Source organism: Halyomorpha halys, unplaced genomic scaffold (assembly GCF_000696795.3).
Source record: "Halyomorpha halys isolate HHAL.00 unplaced genomic scaffold, Hhal_1.1 Scaffold173.1, whole genome shotgun sequence".
In the NCBI taxonomy this organism is placed as follows: Eukaryota; Metazoa; Arthropoda; class Insecta; order Hemiptera; family Pentatomidae; genus Halyomorpha; species Halyomorpha halys.
The window spans coordinates 423921-444700 of NW_027108878.1; the positions used below are offsets into that span (position 1 = coordinate 423921).

Genomic DNA, 20780 nt, shown 5'->3' on the forward strand with positions numbered 1-20780 from the left:
TTTTTTTTTTACCGCACCCGGACCATATACCATTCATTAAAATTTTCTGTTTGGCTGCTCCATTTAGAAGGGAATTTATGAAGTTTAAATCTGATTTAATAATATATATCGGACATAAATCTGGTTTATGAAGAAAAAATCTCTAAAGTTTTAGAATAGTTCTGATAAATGTTCATTTTTCGGGGGGGGGGTGGTGCTGATGACTAACTTAAATATTTTTTACCTCAGATTTATCTCCTGGCACCAATATTTAGTCCCCATTCGACTGGACAGTCCGCTTAAGAGTTTTAACTCACGCTCGTTTCAAAACGAAGGGACTGAATAACGAAAGTTATTAAAATCTAAATTTTTTTTCTTTCAATTTCAAAAACTTTATTTATTGATAGATATTACAATCTGCCAAACCTTTGTGGGCAATAATGACTGATCACATTAATACTAAAATAAAGTAATAAATGGAATATTGTCCGGGTGGGGTCAAATTAAACTCAAATAGTAATATTTTGTACTATTAATAAATAAATAGTTCAAAATATTACAATTTGACCCCACCCGGACCATATTCCATTTATTAATACACACGGTTAATCAGCAATCTTTCAGTAAAATAAAGAAGCAAAGACAAAATCTCTCTTTAAATATATACAAACAGAAGGATAAAGAAAATGAACAGACAAAATATAAATTAATGAGTTTTTTTTTTTTTTTTTTTTATCAAAAGTCGATACATCCACTTTTGAAAGATTGCTGTGAAAAACTATTATGAGAGCATCTTATGTAGATAACTTTTTTAATTAATAATTTTTTTATTGAAAATGTTGATTAGCAACGCCTATTTGACAGGAAAAAAAATTATATTTTGGAATAAGTTTGGGTTTGCCAAAGAAACCATTAATTTTTAGATGTCGATACATTAACTTTTGATAGGAAACTCCTCAATCATAGGTAAATTTTTCTTCTTTAATATGGTAGAGGAGTCCTTGGTATCCTGGAGAAGTGTTTGAAAAATCAGGCAATGTTTTTGCCGGGGTTGTCTGGTCTTAGGCGATTTCTCCAGCCTGATATCTCTCTACAGAAGGCCCACGACAAGGCGTATTCATTTACAGTTAGAAAGGAAGGCCGTGCCAGGGGATGAGCCCTGTACACTGACTAGGTAGAGGAGTTCTAGGTGAGAGAGTCTGAGGCAGAGTAACAGTTCTAGTTGCCGAGATGAAGCGGACGGACTAGAGCCGGGGAGAGACGGGAAATTACACTGGTTGCCGAGATGAAGCGGACGGACCAGTGTAACCGTTAGGAATTAGGTTACAATCTTAGTTGCCGAGATGAAGCGGACGGACCAATGTAACCGTTAAGGATTAGGTTACAATCTTAGTTGCCGAGATGAAGCGGACGGACTAAAATTGCTGGAGAATGGGAGAGGAAATAGCCCATAGTCTATGGTGAGCATAATAAAGACTAACTCTTGAGAGAATAGATTAGCAATAAACTTCCCTATCTCAAGTAGAGTGTAAGCCGCCAGTGCTATGACGACCCGGAGAAGGCTTGATCTGATGGATCAATCCCGGTGACAATTGAAGGCCTCATGTGATCGGTTATCACTGAGAATTCACTCTTTTAACTCTACTTGAGATAGTTCCGTAGAATCTTATTGCTCAATCTCTTTTTATTTTATAATTAACATTCTTACATATTACCTATTAACATATATACATTTATACAATGGATCGTATTTTTATAATAATAAACTTATATACAATTATACAGCTTCTTAGACGCTTGTAGTGCTGGCCCCTGGCGGGTTACAGTGGCACTACGTGCTCGCTGACTGTTACATTTTCAATCAAGCAACATTGAAAAATGGAGCTGGAAAAAGGAACCTGGGAATGGGAGTGAACCTGCCATTCTCTGTGGAAGTCTTTCTTAGTATACCTTTAAAACATCCACTTTTATCCAGTTTTCAATGTTGCTCAATTTAACTACTATTTTTTTTAACACTGCTCAACTCACACAATCTTGGACAAAGAGTTGAACATTCAAACCAAAATAGTATATGAAAATTAGAATAGGGCCAAAATATGTACATAAAAATAAAATAACATCAGTAGAAGATTTAACTATGATATAATAATACCCTAATAACGTCCATATTATATATACAATATCTATGCACTTGGTCTGGTGATCCCTACCCGCTATATTCCAAGAAGCCATGAAGATCTGATGAAATATTCCATAATCAGGGATTATTTTCGAGAAATCGCATTTAAATTTTTGAGATTGAACCTCTTGAAAAGATTTTCAAGCAGTGTTGAAAAGAAAATAACACACACTATTTCAAATCGTAAGAGAATGGTAAACATAACGAGAAAGGTTTGTCATTAAAAAGAAGAAATCGAAAGAGTAATTCCTTACAAAAACGAGTATCCCATTGATGTTTAGAATATCAATTCATTCGTAAATAAGACTTGATCATACTAGTGTGATAGGCATGGCTCATTAACTCTGGCGCAAGTAAAAACTATTCACCTAAGTTCTTTAATGAGGGGAAGAGAAACTAAGAAATACTTTAATAGGTAGCGGAAAAGGAAATCAAAGCGTAATGCTTAACATTGTACTATGTGAATGTAAATGATTTTATTTTTCTATTATTATCCTCCTGGAGGATACCATTTCCTTCTGACTTTGAGGTTCTGATCATTAATTTTTATCTAGTTATGAAACATACAGTTTTAACAATCTTTTATAACTCTCTTGCCCCATCACAAAGCTAAAATAAATACTTTACAAGTCAACGGTACATGTATATGTATACAAGTATTACTGTAACACTAATTGCCTCTGCCACGTGTGTTTTTTTTTTTCTTTGTTTCTATCTTTGCTTCCATTAACTTTCATCGTCCGTCAAGAGACATTTAACAAGTATCATAGTTAAGTCGTTTGAATTTAGCAATTTGTCTTTTCAGTACGTGAGGGGGCCCACACTGGCAAAAATGTCGCTCAAAACTTTCTCTAAATATATCGAGCTTCATTTGGGTGCAAAATATTGAATAGTCGTGGGCCCTTAACACTAAACAAAAATATTTTACAACATTCAGTGTCGATTAGACTTATCACGATGGATTCGCGATACCACGCGTTGTATCTTAGTACAGTTGCGGTTGACCGTAGCTGCTTTCGTCACTTTATCCAGAACGACCCGGACGTTGCAAGTATCATAGTTGCATTTTTTGCAACGTTGGTGGATACGTATAATAATAAGCAGAAAAGAGTATGGGTCAGGAATAGACGGACTCATGACCATTGTAACCTACTTCGTAAACGGAGCCCGAAACTTACACACTCAGTCACTCTAGAACATCGGTTCCCAAACTTTTTACGCCACGGCATCTTTCTTGGGCAAATTAGCGGGACCCTTGTCGAGATAAAAAGCTCGTCACAACTTAGAGCAGTTGGTTTGGCAGGAAAATAAGAAGAAAAAAAACAGTGCAAGGTAAACGCCGGAGTGCACTGTATACTTGCTATTTTAATTTCAATTTTTTAAAAAATATTTTAAGAAAGTGGCATTCGTTTGAGGCATCTCTGGCATACGCTTGGGGCTCCGAATTTAGGAACCGCTGCTCTAGAGAGACTGAAGAATTATTGTGCAGTATTTCACCAGCTCCCTCACACTGTACTCTCATGCTACAAAATATTGACAGTCCACAGAAATTTTCTAAACTTTTGAACGACCAAGAAAGTATTGATGACCCCTCTATGTATACAACTTTTTTTTTCTCACCTTTCTATTAATTTATTATTTCAAACAAAACCAATACATAATACAATAATAGGAACTATACAGTATTTCTCGGCATACTTTCAATATATTTGTACAAAACGACAAATCCGGAATTTTTTTTTAATTTCCTTTATCATCATTAATACTGGTCCGATTTCGTTGATTTTTTTTCCTCCTTTAAGATACTTAATTTATTTATCCATGATGTTGACATATATATAACATATAAAATAGGAATTGTCTTTATATAACCTCCCTGTGCTTGAATCTGTTTACGATATTGTGACAATTTGGACAGACTTATCTATCAAAGTGTAGTAAAAGATATTTTAGGAGTGAAATGAGTTCATATTAGTTGTCAGCACATCAAATACGCTCAACTACGAATTTTCGAAAAATAAATAAATAATTTTTTTTGGCCCAAAATATTCGCTTTACAGTATATTGAAAAATAGAAATAACTTCAATATGACTCAACCAATCTTCACAAAACTGCTTATGGTGATTTAGATCTTGATCTTGATTGTTGTGAATTTTTCTGGAGCTTTAAACCACCAATTCATGTAGGGGGGGGGAGAATGAAACGTGTGCGCATGTCCGGTTTGCTCGAGTCCCTTCTCGATCGGCGGGTACTGTTTTGATAGTTTGCAAACGGTTCCGAGCTTGGTAATCGGTCCCTTGGAACCAATATCTAAAGCCAGAAAAATGGCGTTGGTCTCCATGGAACGCCCAAACGGTACTGCGCATGCTCTTGACAGGTTGCCGACTGTCAAACCGGTCCTTGGAACAAACCTTTTGGATCAGCTGCCAGGGAACTAACCTATTCCTGTCAGTGGGACAATTGTCATTGTTAGATTTCTACGATGGATGTGTTGAAAATGTAAAATGATTGTTAGTGATATTTTATTTTATTTCTGGTAATATTTTTTAATGTTGATTACATTTTTTAAAAAATAAGCGATCTCTTTTAATCTAGTGAAATAGTTATCTACAAAATATTAACATTCAATATTAACATTTTAAATGGTCTAATAAACGGTTAAAACTAATTTGTAATTTATTTACTGCATATTGTATTTTTTGAAAAGAAATACATCACTCTATTTTTTTTTCTATTTTACTACTCAATTATGCTTTCAATGATTTTATAACGAATGAAATATCTAGTGATTTTTGTGAGATATTTTTATCTGAATGCTAGTATGTATTTATTATCCTTGCTTATTTGTTTTCAACAATTGTTACTCCTATCTAAACATATCTACTGATTCCTATGATGATTAATTTTTGTTGTTTCATGAATAATAAATAAGTAGGATATCAGTTAATATTTTTTATTATTCAAGCAGATGTTTTTACTTTGATAACCAAAACCTTTAGGTCAAAGTAATTTTTTTGTATATTTAACTAAGAAATGAACCTGCATCTCCAGATTTTATTGCAGCAATGCTGCCTACTGGGTTTACTACTGTACTGTACCGGTTACTACTGTACAAGTTTTGGGAGGCAAAACTTGTACTGCACATGCTCTGTACAGTTTGCGGACTGTCAAATGTGGTTCTTGGAACAGACCTCTTGAAAATGTGAAATCCTCCGAAAAAATATTTATGAATTTCATTAAGCTTGAATGTCCCCTTGCATATTCACCAATAGAAACCATGAAAGCATATTCTATTTCTTTTCAAACTAAGATATTAATCAATTTCCTTGTTGGCTGCTATCTATGCTTGTAAAACTTAATTTTCATAGTCTCATGAGGCTCTAATGCCTACTGTCATTACTCAGTTAATTTATGATTTAATAATTATTAGAATCATATATTTCTATGCTATGAATGTTAATGGTTATATTATTTTTCAGTAAATAAATTTTTAAATATATGACATGAAAATTCTAATAAAAATGAGTGGAAACAATGGACTGCAGTTTGAAGTGATATCAACACGGACTGTTGAACCTATAAATCAAAAGAAATATGTGGTAAGCTTTTATTACTGTATTACCCTTATTGAAATCATTACTCAAATAAGTCTATAATTGAGGAGATATGAAAAATAAAAATAATATAGACCCCGTTTAACTGAGAGTAAAAATAAAAAAATAGCAAGCACTGAAAAATCAATATATTCAGAAGCAAAACAAAATAAATGCTAAATGTGTCTATTATTAAAAACTTAAATTTTATTTGTAGCTTAAGTTTAATTATTTGTAATTATATGTCCTATTGTTAAATGAGTCTCATAAATTTAACTTTTATGTATTAATATAAGACATCTAGTCTTGTCAACTAGGGGCCAGAAAGCAGTTTTACACCAGAATCCAATCCATCTCCTTGAATAAGATCAGCTTACAATTATTTCTAGCTTTATTAATTAACCTGCAATTTGACTATACCATGATAGAGAGTAGCATATTGAGGCCATTTTGGTTTCCAAACAGATTTTTATTTGAAGCCTACCTAAATGAAAAATTAAAAATCAATTAATATATTTTGAAACCTTTATTGACTGCCACCCGGACCATCTTCCTCCAATCTCCTTCATACGGTCAACTATCTTCTTCCAATAATACATTTTTAATTTTAAAACTTATTTTTTCATCTAATTAAAAAAATATATTTTATAATAAAGTTTTAATTCAAACAGAATTTTTAAAAACAGGCTTTTTCTATGGTGTCCCCTTTGTAAATGGAGCCCAGGTCGGATTGCCCTTCTGCCTCTCCACAATGAAAGCTATTGCTAGGTGATGAGAATGGAGAATGATGATTAGTTGTAAAACAACTATCATCATTCTCCAAACACTGCATCATTCCCCATTCTAAACGTCTTCATATTTATTTTTATCTTCAAAATAAATCCCTCTACTGTTCGGAGAGGCATGAATTTAATTTTTGTTTTTAAGATTGCTTAGGCCATTTTTAATTTTTTGAAAATTCTTAGTCAAAATTGTGGCTTGTAGGTTATGTTTATTAATTTATTTTCTTTTATAAAATTTTAAATTATAATTATGTTTTAGGCCTATAAAGTTGCGATTCGCAAATCAAGTGATGCAGAAGACATTAATCCTGCATTTCTTGAAAGGCGATATAATGAATTTCTTGCTTTGTACAATGGATTGAGAAGAGAATTCCCAAATCACTTTTTAGGACTGCAGTTTCCTCGAAAAGCTATAATTGGCAACTTTAATCCTGACATGATTGCCCTAAGGAGTGCAGGATTTGAAGCATTTTTAAGTTTAATTGGTTCTGAGAGTCAACTAAGACATTCACCTATAGTCATTTCTTTTCTACAGAATAAAGAGCTTGATGAAGTCATCAAACTAATTCAACAAGAAGAGTACGAACAGGTATTTTTTTTTGTGTGTGTAAACGCTGTTGTGTAAGATAGTATGAATAAAAAATTTAGGACATTATATATATGATTTATTTTATTTTTTCTTTAGTAAAATTGATATTTGATTCATAAATTCATAAATATGATTCATTACTGCCTATTTTGTTGATATGAATTTTAACTGCTATGGGCAATATGATACATTGCAGCCTTCTTCTTACTTATTGCTGTATACATAGTCACATTAGGAGTTCTATTACACTTTTGGTGTTAGTATAGACATAATACCCTCAATCTTTTTAACATGCTATGAATTATGATTTATTAAAAATATAGTTTGGGGCTCATCATGTGTGTTGATATGCAAAATATGACTACTTTTAAAAAAAAGTGAAATTACTTTTAAAAAAATATTTATTGAAAATACTGGAATTATTCTGTATAGCCATGACAGGAGGAACATGTGAAGGAGGATTGTTGGCTCTATTTTTAAAGTGTAACTTGTTTAGGGTTGATAAAGTCCTATAAATTTGAAATTATCAATTGTGGTTCTCTTTCTTATACTTTACAGTGTGGAATAAGGCTGAGTTCCAAAAATTTCATACTCAAAGTGATTTTTTTTAAAAATGTTTTTTTAATGCCTAAAAAAAAAGTTTTTAAAGTAACTTAATACTATAAAACTCCTGGAACATTATTGCCACTCATGTGAAAAATGATGAAATTATTATCAAGTATCCACTGGTTTTTCATTAAGTCTTATTGGCATGCACTTTTTTTTTCCCAGTATTCCCTTGTTATTAAGAAAATTTACTGTCTAAATTATTTGTATCATACTTCAGCTGCCATAAATAAATAATTTCTTTCATGGAGTCAGAATTAATGGAAATTAGTGAATAATAGAAATATTTCATTTAATTAAAAGAGATTTCCCTTACCTAATCCTAAAATAATAAAATTATCAACAGATACTACAACGTAAGAAGTTTATATTTCTAACCCACCAATGTCTTACACTAATTCGTTTCTTGTTAAAAGATTTCACAAAACATTGGCCCCATTTTATGTTTTCTTTATTTTTAATCAAGTGGCTTATTTCGACAGGGCAGTAGGCGATTTCTTGAATTTCCTTAAAAATATTAACACCAAACTGCTGGGCCCACAGCACCCTGCCATCAAATTCTATAAAATGAGGAAAAAAAATAAAACCAAAATGGCCGACAAGGGTGCGGGGAAAGTGTCGAATCCACAGAGAGCTAATAAGGCACATAGTAACCGCCGGCAGGAGCAGTACCACTATGAATTAGCCCAATACAATCATCACCCAGGCTAGGGGAAAGAAGAAGAACACAACAGCACTAATACTAGCTAAACATACACCCAAAAAAAAAAAAATTAAAATAATAATACAAGGTGTTGGCTCCTCCGATAGCAAACCTCTTCGAAGATACAGTGACCTTGATTGTCAGCTAGCTGGGTCCAGTGAGTGGTAGGGATGACAAGTCTGTTCCTTCCAATTGATAAGGCAATCGGGCCCCAGCTTGGTGTCGCTACTTCTCTTCTCGCTAAACTTCCAAATATAGGCCCGATTTACATGAAACTCAACAGATCTCTTCCTTGCCTCAATATCTTCAATTGTGCTGATTTTCAATTGAATAGGACTAAAGAAACCAGCCCACACACGAGGATAGCGTGGACCCGTTGTGTGTCTGTCAACGGCCAGAGTCGAACTTTATAAAAAAAAAATCAAAGTACTTCAGCATAATCAATATTTATAGTTCTTTCTCCCTAGTATTAAAATATAAATATATCCTGGTTTTATACATGTATACCATTGCATAAAGGAAAAGCCATTCCGAGGATGATTTTAATTTCTGGAAAAAAATAAAAACCATACTATTTATCTTCGTCTTTGTAAAAAAACATGCAGAACAGATTGTAGCTAACAATAGTTGTACAAACATTATTAAATAATAAAATTATGATAAAGATAGCAATTTTTTATTGTTATAAACCTAAAATACAAAATAGTCTAATAAATTAATTTAAGAATTTTTTTTAATAATCACAATCATAAAATAGATTTGTGTATAATTTCTTTATCGCTCTCCTTTAATTGATTCTGCTTTCTAAAGCGAGTGTAGAGAACCTACTTTTACGGGTATCATGTAGGCACGTATATGAAGAAAATGTTTCTTTTTGTACCGCAACCCCAACCATCTTCTTCACATTTTACTATTTGATTTAAGAGATGTTGATTTCCTTCTAGAGCCTAAACAAGTTTTTATGGTTAACGGTTAAAAACAAAAAAGTGGGACTTCCTTTTATATATTAGTTTAGATTTTGTGTACAGGTATTTTAGTAAGTGAGATGGTAATGCTCATGTATAAATAGTGTTCGAAAAAAGTTTTGTTTTTATGTTGCTGGACTCTTAAGATAAAATATGTGGCATTTTGAGAATCATTTAAAACAGGGACTGAAATCTTGCTTGTTTCATTGTATGTTTATTACAACACTTGTAATTTTAATTTATAAAATTTCTAATATCAGATATAAACTCTTAAGATTAAATATAATCTTGTATATGAGGTATAATATTTATTTTTAATTATTTCAGGCAAGACCATTAGTGGAAAATGGTTTTCGATTAATGAACAAAATGCAGACTGACAGAGCTCCTTCAGTACTCCGTTGGTTATGCTTGTTTGTTTGTGTTTGTTGGTTTACCGGAGATAAAAGAGCCGAAGCTTTAGCTGGGCTTGCTATACGTAGGTATCAAGCTGTTAGTGACATTGACCTTCTTAGATATTATGTGCCGCTACTTCATTTGGCAAAAAATATTTGTCATGGTTCAACTCCTGAAACCGAAATCATAGCAAATCAACTTGCTAAGCTTAGAGCTAGTGGTATGCCTACAGATAATAATAAGGATCTGTTGGCCCTGCTTATAGAAGATTTATCTCAATTAGTGGTCTCTTGAGATCTTTTATCATTTAAAATAAATTAAGTATATCAAAAACATAGTTTATATTATGCTATTTATGCTACTGAAGTTTTAATAGTTTATTTGACTTAGAATAATTTGCATTGAAAAAGAAGAAAGAAGATAAATCTTTTCCAACAAGACTGATTAATGCCTGGAAGAAATGTGAGTAATTTAGTTAAAAGTAGAAAAATAATATAATTTGTATTTTAAAATCAAAGATTATGAAATATTCTAAATTTTTATAGGGTATAGATTGCAAAGATAAAATAAGTATTTAACCTATATGATTACAAATACTTTTATTCTCTTAAGTTAGATATTTAATTTTGATATTTTTCATTAATAATTTGATAGGGTTTATAATCTAATGTAGTTAATTATTAATTTAGTCAGCTAATTATGCACTGTTTGGGTACAATTGAAAGATTCCAAACACCTAGCTTGAGTTAACTGACAGTCAATGTTCAGGCATCTTCAGGACCAACAAAAACAGATAACATGTATAGAGACCAACTATAGAAATCTTACTTCAACAGTCTAACACAGTGGTCCAATGTCTTGGGAGTGGTCTGAGGAAGGGTTTGGTTGCACATTTTGTGAGGACTTAATCTATATTGTTGTTTAATGTATACTTATATTTACTGTTATTATATTACTTTACTCTAATTTTATATGTATTTCTTTTTCTTTTCATTACACTTTTAATATCCAACCCTATCTTTAACATTTAATTTCCCCATTCCTCCATCCTCTTTCAATTTTTGGTTTTCTTTCTTGATGAAAGGTTAGTATCCTGATTTGTTCTTTATTCTTATTTATTTTTCTTGACCTTATTTTGCCCCTTGATATATTTCCTTTTACATATAAGGAGAAGATAGTCAGGGTACAGTTAGTAATGATGCACAAATAAGTAAAACTTATTTTTTTAGTGCCAAAGTTTTAGCCTGAATTTCAGAGCAACCTGTACGGAGCTTCTGTAGACAGTGAGTCACTATTTCCTTATTTTTTCTGTCTTTTAGTTTATACTTTTATTGTATCCATTATATTATTTGTTATTACTCCACTTGTTATTTGTTATTTTATGCCTAATATTTATTACTGTATTTTTTTTATATTTGCTTATTTCTGTACATCTTATTTTTTTTTATATGGCTCTAAAACCCAGTACTTCTCTAATTGTCACAGTGTTGTGCTGCCACCATCTAGTTCTTGACTCCCATTATATTTTCAGTATCTCCCACCACACCATCTGACCATCTCAATTTCGGTCTCCCTATCCTCCAGGTTCCATAAATTGCCTGTGTTAGCAGCATGTTCGACATTTTTCTATCCGCCATTCTGGTGATATGCCCCAAGTATCTTAAACATCTCAGCTTCATTGTTGTGACATCAGGCTCTCCAAAGTCATTGTATTGCTCCTGGTTAGTCTATCTCTTCCATTCTTCTCTAACTTTCTCTACCTCTGAAAATATGACTGAGAAAATTTTTTTTTCAAAGATCAAAAGTTCTTTTTCAGTAGGCATAGATAGTGTCCGACACTATCCATACAGAAGCATGGGATGTACCAAAGTTTTAGAGAGGTGGAGCTTGGTCTTTCTATTGAGTATTCGCCTGTTTAGCTGTTTTCTTAGGCCACAATAGATTCTGGTCAGTTTGTCTTGAAGCAATAATAGAAGCAGCTGAGGAAGCTTTTTACATTCTATATTCCCTCATAGTTCATTTTATATTTCATGTCATCTTATACTCCTACTCGGCTTAAAATATTTTCAGTTTTTTGTATCTTGGTTTTAACCCTGATGAAGCTCTGCAAAGTGTGGCGAAATGTTTGTGCTTAATAAATAATTTTTTACTATTTGAGTTCCTTTTGATCACACCTGGACCATCTTTGTTCATTAATTATATATGGTCAATCAAAATCTTCTAAAATATGAGGACTTCTTCTTAAAACTATTATTGTTTGCTTTTCCTGAGATTTGATTGTTACAAAAAAATCTTAATTGGTAAATGCTTCAAAATGCATTTAGCATACTTTCAAACTTTTTGTATGAGGTCTGCAAAGTTTGATGGCTCGGTAACCATTGGTCTAAAAAGACTTATCAAGAGTGTACTAGAGACAGTACATCACTCCATGACATCCAAACACATACTTTTGGAGTGGTTTACTATCGTGCTAGTTGGTAGATCTTTTTATACTGTTTATACGAGATGTGTTGTATTTCTATATAAGTGTGTGATCAGGTTTTTTCTGTCCTGATGGTGCCTAAATCGATGGAATGTTAAATGGTTAAGTGTTTATTAGTATTTTAGATACTCAAAGTGTTTAAATCTTCTAATTATATCCCAATGTTTAATTTATGTTTCTGTTTGAGTTTTTCCTCTTTTATATTTATTATGCAATTTTATCAGTATTATATAAATTATTTTTATCATTCACTTTTTATTAGGTTAAAGGACAATTTTATTAGTTAGTCTGAGATTATAACTTACCTGCATTGGTCTTCTATTATGTATTTGTAGTCATTTTTAGTTGGTTTAGACAGTATTATCTATCTTAATATATCTATCTATTTGAACTATTCATACTTTAATCATGTTGGAACACCTTTTAATTTAAATGTTATTACTTTAATTTATTTTACATTGACCTAATCATATTTTATTTTGTTTTGTTTCATTACTAATTAAAGTATATGATCCTAAGTGGTAAAATAAAAATAAGAATGATCTTATCTGTTTTAAATAGAACCATGTTTTGGGAAAGTTTGTGAACTGTGCTCAACTATAAATGATTGTGCTTTTTAATGTGATCCATAACTATTAGATGGTGGAGGTATCATTGGTCCTTCAAATAATTTAAGAAAAGTTGGTTGAGGTATGATCAGGAATGAAAAACCTATAGATAAGAACAAATTAATTTTAAATGTGTCACAATATTTCAACCTAATTTGGAGGTCTTCATCAGTGTTAAGTTGAACTGAGTAACAACCATGAAGTATTAAGATGTTATATTTTTTTTGTTTGAACCTGATGAAGACCTGTAACTTAGGCTGAAACTTCAGCATACATTAAAATAAATTTATTCTTCTCTGTACGTTGTTCTTTCTTGAGTGCACCCTCCAACAAACTGCTTGTTGCATCACTATTAAAACTTATTCCATTAAAAGTCTTAAAATATCAAGTCAAAGTAGGAAGAAGTAATATAACATAATGATTTATTTAAAGATATTTATTAAATTTAATTTATTAGTGCATCCTTAACTTATCATTCATCTCATCACATTTTTTTTATCTATTTATTATATTACGAATTATGTTTAAAAAAAGGCATCTGTGAACAGATCATAATAACAATAGAGGAATTTTACTCTTTCCAATGTGTTATAAAAAACTACTCCTAACTAGTACAGCTACAGAATAGGCTGAGAAAATTATTGAAGACTATAATATTAGAGAAAAATTAGATTGCAATGGTGTAGTTTATCAGCTTAATTAAGATTTTAAAAAAGTGTATGATACCGCAAAAAGTTGTTATATTTTGATTGAATGTGAAAGAAGTTATTTTATCTAGCAATGATCTGCTTGTTTGAATCACTAATTACTAATTCCAGGATATTACAACAAACCAATTTTTTTTTTAATTTAGTATTTGTCATTCATTAGAAAGGTGATTTGTAATGAAAAAGGATGATATAATACCCATTCGTGAGTATGCTGATGATTTGGTATTGTCTAGTAAAGACCCGAATACTAATAACCCTATTCTTAGCAAGAAGTAGTTTGAATCCTTATCTCATATTAATCCCAACTCTGCAGTAGCGCCAGTTCAAATACTGTCTTAGCAGCCTGTCTTTTATTTTGTGCTGGTCCCATAGATTGAAAACTTGACCTTCCCACTCTGTTTAGAATAGGTTGATAACCTCTATGATATGCCAGAAATGGCCAGGTAGGAGGTAAAAAAAACAAAAACAAGAAGAATTCTCATCTAACAGGTGGTAGCATTATTGTGACAAGAAACCCATTTTTGATTGTGCAAAATAAACATTAGGTTAATGCTAATAGATATGACAAGGAAACTTATTGAGATTAAGAAACAAGGTAAAAGTTTGTTTGGATAATTTACTGTTTTTTTTTAAATAAAAGAACTATTGTTATTATGCTTATACCTATGAAACCGATATAGTGGAAAAAGTGAAACTTAATTTCATTTAAAAAAAGTAAAAACAGTAAGTTGGTAAATGAACAACTTTCTGTAGTCAGTAGAAATGAAGTTATACCATTTTTTCCTCCATAAATACTATTTATTTTAACCTAAAAGGGAAAAATAGCAGGAAGAAAACGTATTCTGTATTTTTAATCACTGATTGCCAAGAAGATGGTTAAAATAATTGCAACAATGTTGGTAAAAGCCAATAAAAAAAAAAAGTTTTGAAAAGAATCCTGATAAAAAAATTATTTGATAATTTATAGAAATCACTTTGATTTTGTTGACATTGTTATATTGGGAAACATGTTCAATTGCATAGAGAAGTTTAAATATCAGGATTCAACAAACAAAGTTTGTGGTGGATCCTATGATTAATCTCTGCATTATTTTTCTGACAAAGTTGGTCTTTCCTGACCTGGTTGGAGCAATTAAGAGTTGAAAACCTTATAAACAACAAAATAGCTTTTAAAATACCTTTTGCCCATATTTGTTTTGGATACACCTGAATATTTTCAGGACAGATGAAATTCCAACTAGCTGTTATTTTTAGTCAATTTTTTTTTTGGCCAAGACTCCCCAATGGAGTCCTATACTGCCTAACCATGGTTGGGGGTCAAAGTTTTTCATTTTGTGGGACCCCACTCAATGAAAAAAGTCAACGCCCCAGGCCGGAGGTGTATATCTTAACGTTTATTTACCTTTTCCGGTGCTATGGACTCTATCAGCAGAAAAATTACTGGTTGTGTTTTGTAAAATTGTAAATTGTAGTTAAACAATAAGACAGATTGATGAATAGATTGAACTCAACATTATTTTTGTTTTTAAATTAGATGAGATTATATAGTTTTCGCTTATATTAGTATGTTGTTATGATATAGCAAAACTTATATGCATTGATTATTATAAACAAAATTGATTTGGTTTCATGTATTTCATTGACTATATTATCAAATTTCAATTTATCATCAGTTTTTTACTTGTATGATAGTTCTTCTAAGCCTGACAGCATTTATTATTTCTTTTATTAATACCAAAACTTTATCATTAGGCTGTTATGAAATTTATTGACATTCAGTATTTTTAGTCCTTATTTGACATGAATCTCATACATAATTATGATCTCCAATTTTATGTGATTTAGTTTATTGCATTATTATACGTTTATTTCAAATTGATTATTTGAAGGTAGTTTCTTTCATACTGTTTATCTTGATAATATTTATTTTCTATGTTCAAAGTTAAGAATAATTATATGAAATTATTTTCATAGAAACTAATTTAAACTGTATGCCAATATTTGACAATTTGGGTATTATAGGCATGTACAATTCCTGAGAACTTGAGGAAATATTCCCTAGAATAATGAATTCCTGAAAATTTATGATTTGCAAATGAGATAACTTCTCACATACACACATAAAGACACCTGTTAGTTATATGCAATAATGAGTAATGGTTCCATAATAGGTACTTTTAGTATGGTAAGGTTCAATAACATTAAGAACTGTAATAAGTTCCAAGATTTATATTTAATTAATGATAAAAGATAACATCATTATTAGCACAGTCACATTTCCAACTGCTGTTTTAAAAATTTTTAATGAATAAGGAGGCCATAGGCAGCTGACCAGTGAGGACCTATGCTTGCTGTTGCAGTACGAATCATCTGTTATTGTCTTTCCAGCGTGCTACTGTGTTTCCAGATGTCGTCTCAGTCACAGACTCTTCTCGAAACTCCTGGACCTATAGGAAACACAGGTTAGTTCTTATATTTTCCCAAGTGATTGTACGCGAAGTGACAATTTGCCTTCTGTGCCTGATCAAGTCAGGAGGAAAATCGGTTATGGACAGGAGAGTGCAAACTGGTAGTGTGAGTGCTGAAATTGTTTGCCACGACATGGCTGAGGCAGTTAACAGTGAAGAACAAGTGTCCCCTCTTTCTCCGACCATACCAGGAGGACCAGGAGGAGGATGTGAGCATGAATGAAGAAGATCCTCAAGAGAATAAAGGATCAAAGAGAGCTTGTGATGAGGTATGGGAGAAAGTACAAGAGGCTAGATATGCCTACAAACAGACGAGTAGCAGAGGACATTTCGATTACGAATCCCACACCTGTCCTCCGAAATTGCTATATTGCTCCAGACGTCCGCCACCTATTATCATAGCCTCTGCCATGGCACAGCAGGCAGTAAAAGCCATACTCGCTACGATTGGAATCAATAAATTCACAATCAACAATTCCAGACAGGAGACCCGCCTCTGCCTAGAGACAGAGAAACAACATGACCAGGCCAGCCATTAATGACCAGGATGGGAATGATTGAATTCCATACTTTTGCTGAGGTACTAAAAGGACCAAGAAGTGGGTCCTCTATGGCTTTCACCTCGATACCGACCTCAGAGAGGTAGCCAGTGACCTCGAGGTGAACCTCCCCGAATTTAAACTCATCAGACATCTCACGAAGACACTTCTCAGTGGACACTGACAAGAGACAGACCTCATTCAACTAATCACCAAACACCATGTGAAAATCACCAATATTAGAAAACTCGGAGCCATTGACCACGTGCGCTTCAGGGTCTCTCCTTTCAAAGAGGAGGGACAAGGGCAACCACCCGGTGTAATGCAAGCGTTGCCAGCAATATGGCCATACAATGCGCTATTGCACCCTCTAGCGGTAAGCCCAAGGTGCTCCCAAAACCATGAGTTAACCCAGTGCCCCATGACAGGACCGCCCAAGTGCACTGTATGCAACAAAGAAGGGCATATGGCGACATCAAGAGTGTCCTACACGGGTAGACCTTATGAAACGTAGAGCTAAGAAGGAAGACCCGGCACCTCAACCAGTGCAACTTAGAAGACAGCACCCCAGTTGGAACGTCCAGAGTAATATTGCGTTCTCTGAACTACTGGGTGGATCAACAGCCCGTCAGCCACAACAGCCGCCGACCCAGCCTGCTCTGGTGACCAGTGCCTCCAATATGCCAGTAATAGAACAGTTATTTGCCCGTATGGACCAGATGATGGGTATGGTGACGATGCTGCTAGAAATGATGAGCAAGATTCTCACATGTCACTATGATTGATCACCTGGTCATAAATTATAATGTCAGAGGTCTCTCACCGAAGCAGGCTTAAATAGAATTGCTATTACAGCAACATAGACCATCAGTGATGGCACTCACTGACACTATGCTCACCTCCACATCGCCACGGATCTACTTCCGGGGATATGTGGTATATCGAGAGGTCTGTCTCCCGGAGCACGAGAAGGAGTAATGATTTTAGTCAGGACGGACATCCCATCAAAAAGCGTGCCGATCCCTGTGAAGACTACCGAGGGTACCCACCTGGTCTCGGTCGACATTCGTTTCAAGCAGCGCTATACTTTCACTTGTGTATACAGGAGGCCTAGGGCTGGCCTACTTCTGTGAAGCTGCTGCTACAGCATACCCAGGCGACAAGCCAACATATAGTACTGGGTGATCCAGATGCCCGACACACTGCCTGGTTGTGTTGAAGCAACAATCCATTAGGAACCTACATTACCAAGACCAGGCTGGTCCTATTTCATCTAGGAGTACACACATTCAGGCATGCAGGTCGCCCCTCATGCACGTCAATGCTCGACCTATTCCTCTTCAGAAGCATGCACGTGGTCACTGACTGCTGGGTGTTGCCCTATGGACCATCGGACCACAGGCCGGTGCTCTATACCTTCGAAGGCGAGCTCGTCACACCACCTGCGAGCAAATACCTATTGCATGAGGTTAATTGGAAGTGATATAGGTCGAGCATTGTGAAAGACCTACCAGCCATTAACCAATACCATACACCGGACGAGGCGGACTCAGCGGTTGAGATGATCACCAACACCATCAAGAGGGCAGCCAATAGGAACATCCCAAGGTTTGCTCCAGTCCCCAACGCCATCAGAAAGCCACTGAAGCACATCCTCGCTCTGATTGGCCATTCTACGCCTCCAGCATGAGATCTGAACAGGCCCTCCACCACGCACAAGCCGCCTCTGCCATCATCATAGCTGCTCTTAAGAAGGATGGCATCAGGGTTAACCCAGCTAAGACGGATGCCATCGTCATGTCTTTTCAGAAGGGCAAGAAGAGCAGGCTACCCCAGCGGTTCGTCATAGATGGCGAGGGTCGGAATATCTCCAACACCATCCTCTACCTGGGCGTGACTCTCGACAGGCACCTCTCCCTCTCCAGTCACGCCAGGGGGGACTAAAGCTGGCCCAGCAGAAGTCGTATAGGCTCTACCATCTCCTGACGTCACAACAGATCTCACCGCGCCTGAAGCTACAAATATACAAAGCCATCATACGTCCAACGCTGCTCTATGGTGCACCACTCATGAGACACCTCTACAAAACAACACTGACCAAACTACAGAGTTTCCAGAACTCCCTCCTGAGGCTAATAATATGAGGAACTTCACTTTAGTGGGCAAGGAACAGAGAAATATGTGATGAGCTCCAACTCCCGACTGTGCCGGAATTCATAGGCCGTAGGCACATCAAATTCTTTGATGGGCTGAAAGCCTGAGCCAATCCACTGTTCCGCGAAATCACCCCTCCACCAAGACCTGGGAGGTGGCAGAGCACTGTTCCCCTGGTCGATGTCCTCGCCTCGGGAGGGACTTCTGGCTCTACAACCTGAAGTCGTCACTTCAATAACACCAGTAGGAATAGCCCCTCCCTATTCCTAGTAAGCTACAGGGAAACACATGCCATTATCGATGACACCGCCTTCAGTGGACCCGGCAACCTATCTTACAATGCCATACTGGCAAAACTAGATGTTATAGTTTGCCAACATATGTACATACATTTTTCACTTGTATATATTATAATAGTTTATTCTTATTTTTTAGGTCAGAAAAAAAAAAATTAATCTGTGCAATTCTTTCCAAAATCCACCCAACTCATGTTTTGGGTGTGTTTGAGAAATGAACAAGTCATATTAAAAATTATTGCTAATGAAGTTTTAAAATAGCAGTTGGAAATGTGATGGTGCGTTTAATGATTTTATCTTCTTTATCATCCTCCTTTTCTTCCTCTTAATATAATCTTAATATTCCTCTTAACTCATAATCTTAATCTAAGAGGGAAAAATATTCTCATCCTACCTTATATATCCTTCTTCACTGGTACAATGGCCGCTATTTTAATATCTATTTTGTTCCTTATATTCCTTTCTTTCTTCTGAGATTGAGCATCCATCAGTACCCAATTGTGCATAAGATAAATGAGTTTAGCAGTTTGCTCAAATTATAGTTGGTCTCCTTTTTTGTGGTAGTAAATATTTTGTTGTGACAAATATGAAGGTTTGTACTAAAATGTAGATTAAAATTTCAATTATTTCTATTTAGCTGTTAATACATTACATTCTCAAACATATAAATTTTAATATTTTTCTGTATTACATTATTTAAGTGACCAATAATAATACCTAGGCCTAACAGAGCTTTCAATTCACAAAAAAAAGTTTTTGGGAATATTTCCTGGCCTAAGAAATATTGTTACTGTACAAGTTCCTTTCCATTGGAAATATTTCTAGTCCACATCACTAAATGGACCACATAAAAGCCTAAGCCTATACATTTTTATACTTATTACATTTTATAACAGTGTTATAAATTATTTTACTGTTATTCTGATGTTGTAATACTTTATTTCAGTTTTAGAATTTTATCGGTTTTAATTATATCATAGTAAAATTATTTAATTATTGACATTTTTTGTGTATTAAACATTAATTTTGTTTTACTACCACTACAGTCTTTTAGAAGTAACTTTTAAGGATCTCCTTCACAGTCATTTCCTATGGTGCTTCATCCAGGTTGTAAATTCAAATGACTGAATAATTATTTATCATTAAAAGATAGGTTAGATCATATCATAATATTTAAGAATGGGTCTGTAAGTGGATCAAATTCCATTATCATAAATAGATGTCCTAAAATTTACTGCAAAATAATGATTCTTAGCTATTTTTGAGAAAACAGATCTTTAACATGAATTACTCACTTCTGAAAATACCTTAGAAAAGATTTAATAACTTTATTAGTTCTAGTATATATTCGCACAGATAATCCTGCTTTTTATGAAGTGTTATTTTTGAAAGTGGTATAATTTCATTTTTTAGTTTATCAATATATGTTATGTAAAGTTTAATGGCTGAAACTCAAGTTGTTTATCAAAAATTCTTGCTCTATTGAATGTATGATTATGAATATAGAAATATTTGGCGTGTCCACTCACACAACTTTCCTTACTACTTTGGCTTAAAAAATTGATCGTACAAAAATTATTTCCTGTATTTTCACTAATATTAGTTCGATATTTTTTTTTTTTTTTAGTTTAACTTATTAGACAGTGTAAATATCTTTTAAGCAAACATCTGGATTGTTAAAACTATTCTTAAAATTAGGGAGATGGTCAGGGTTGCGGTCAATAGTGAAA

The 20780-nt window shown here is 33.8% G+C and overlaps 1 protein-coding gene across 6 annotated transcripts in view; it reads left to right on the forward strand.

Annotated features, from left to right (window-relative positions):
* The first annotated feature begins 4423 nt into the window (after positions 1–4423).
* Snx21 (Sorting nexin 21) overlaps positions 4424–20780 on the forward strand; it is a 21241-nt gene continuing 4884 nt past the window's right edge. For 2 of the 6 annotated variants that reach the window (XR_010843346.1, XR_010843345.1), the window contains exons 1-4: positions 4425–4695; positions 5639–5758; positions 6794–7123; positions 9725–10255. Coding sequence is in view for 3 of the 6 variants with exons in the window: in XM_014417938.3 (XP_014273424.1) it covers positions 5663–5758; positions 6794–7123; positions 9725–10087 (789 nt within the window). In the remaining 3 variants the exon portion in view is untranslated. Of the gene's footprint in view, positions 4696–5638; positions 5759–6793; positions 7124–9724; positions 12449–20780 lie in introns of those variants that run through there. The other 4 variants (XR_010843347.1, XM_014417939.3, XM_014417938.3 and 1 more) reach the window with 4 other exon arrangements.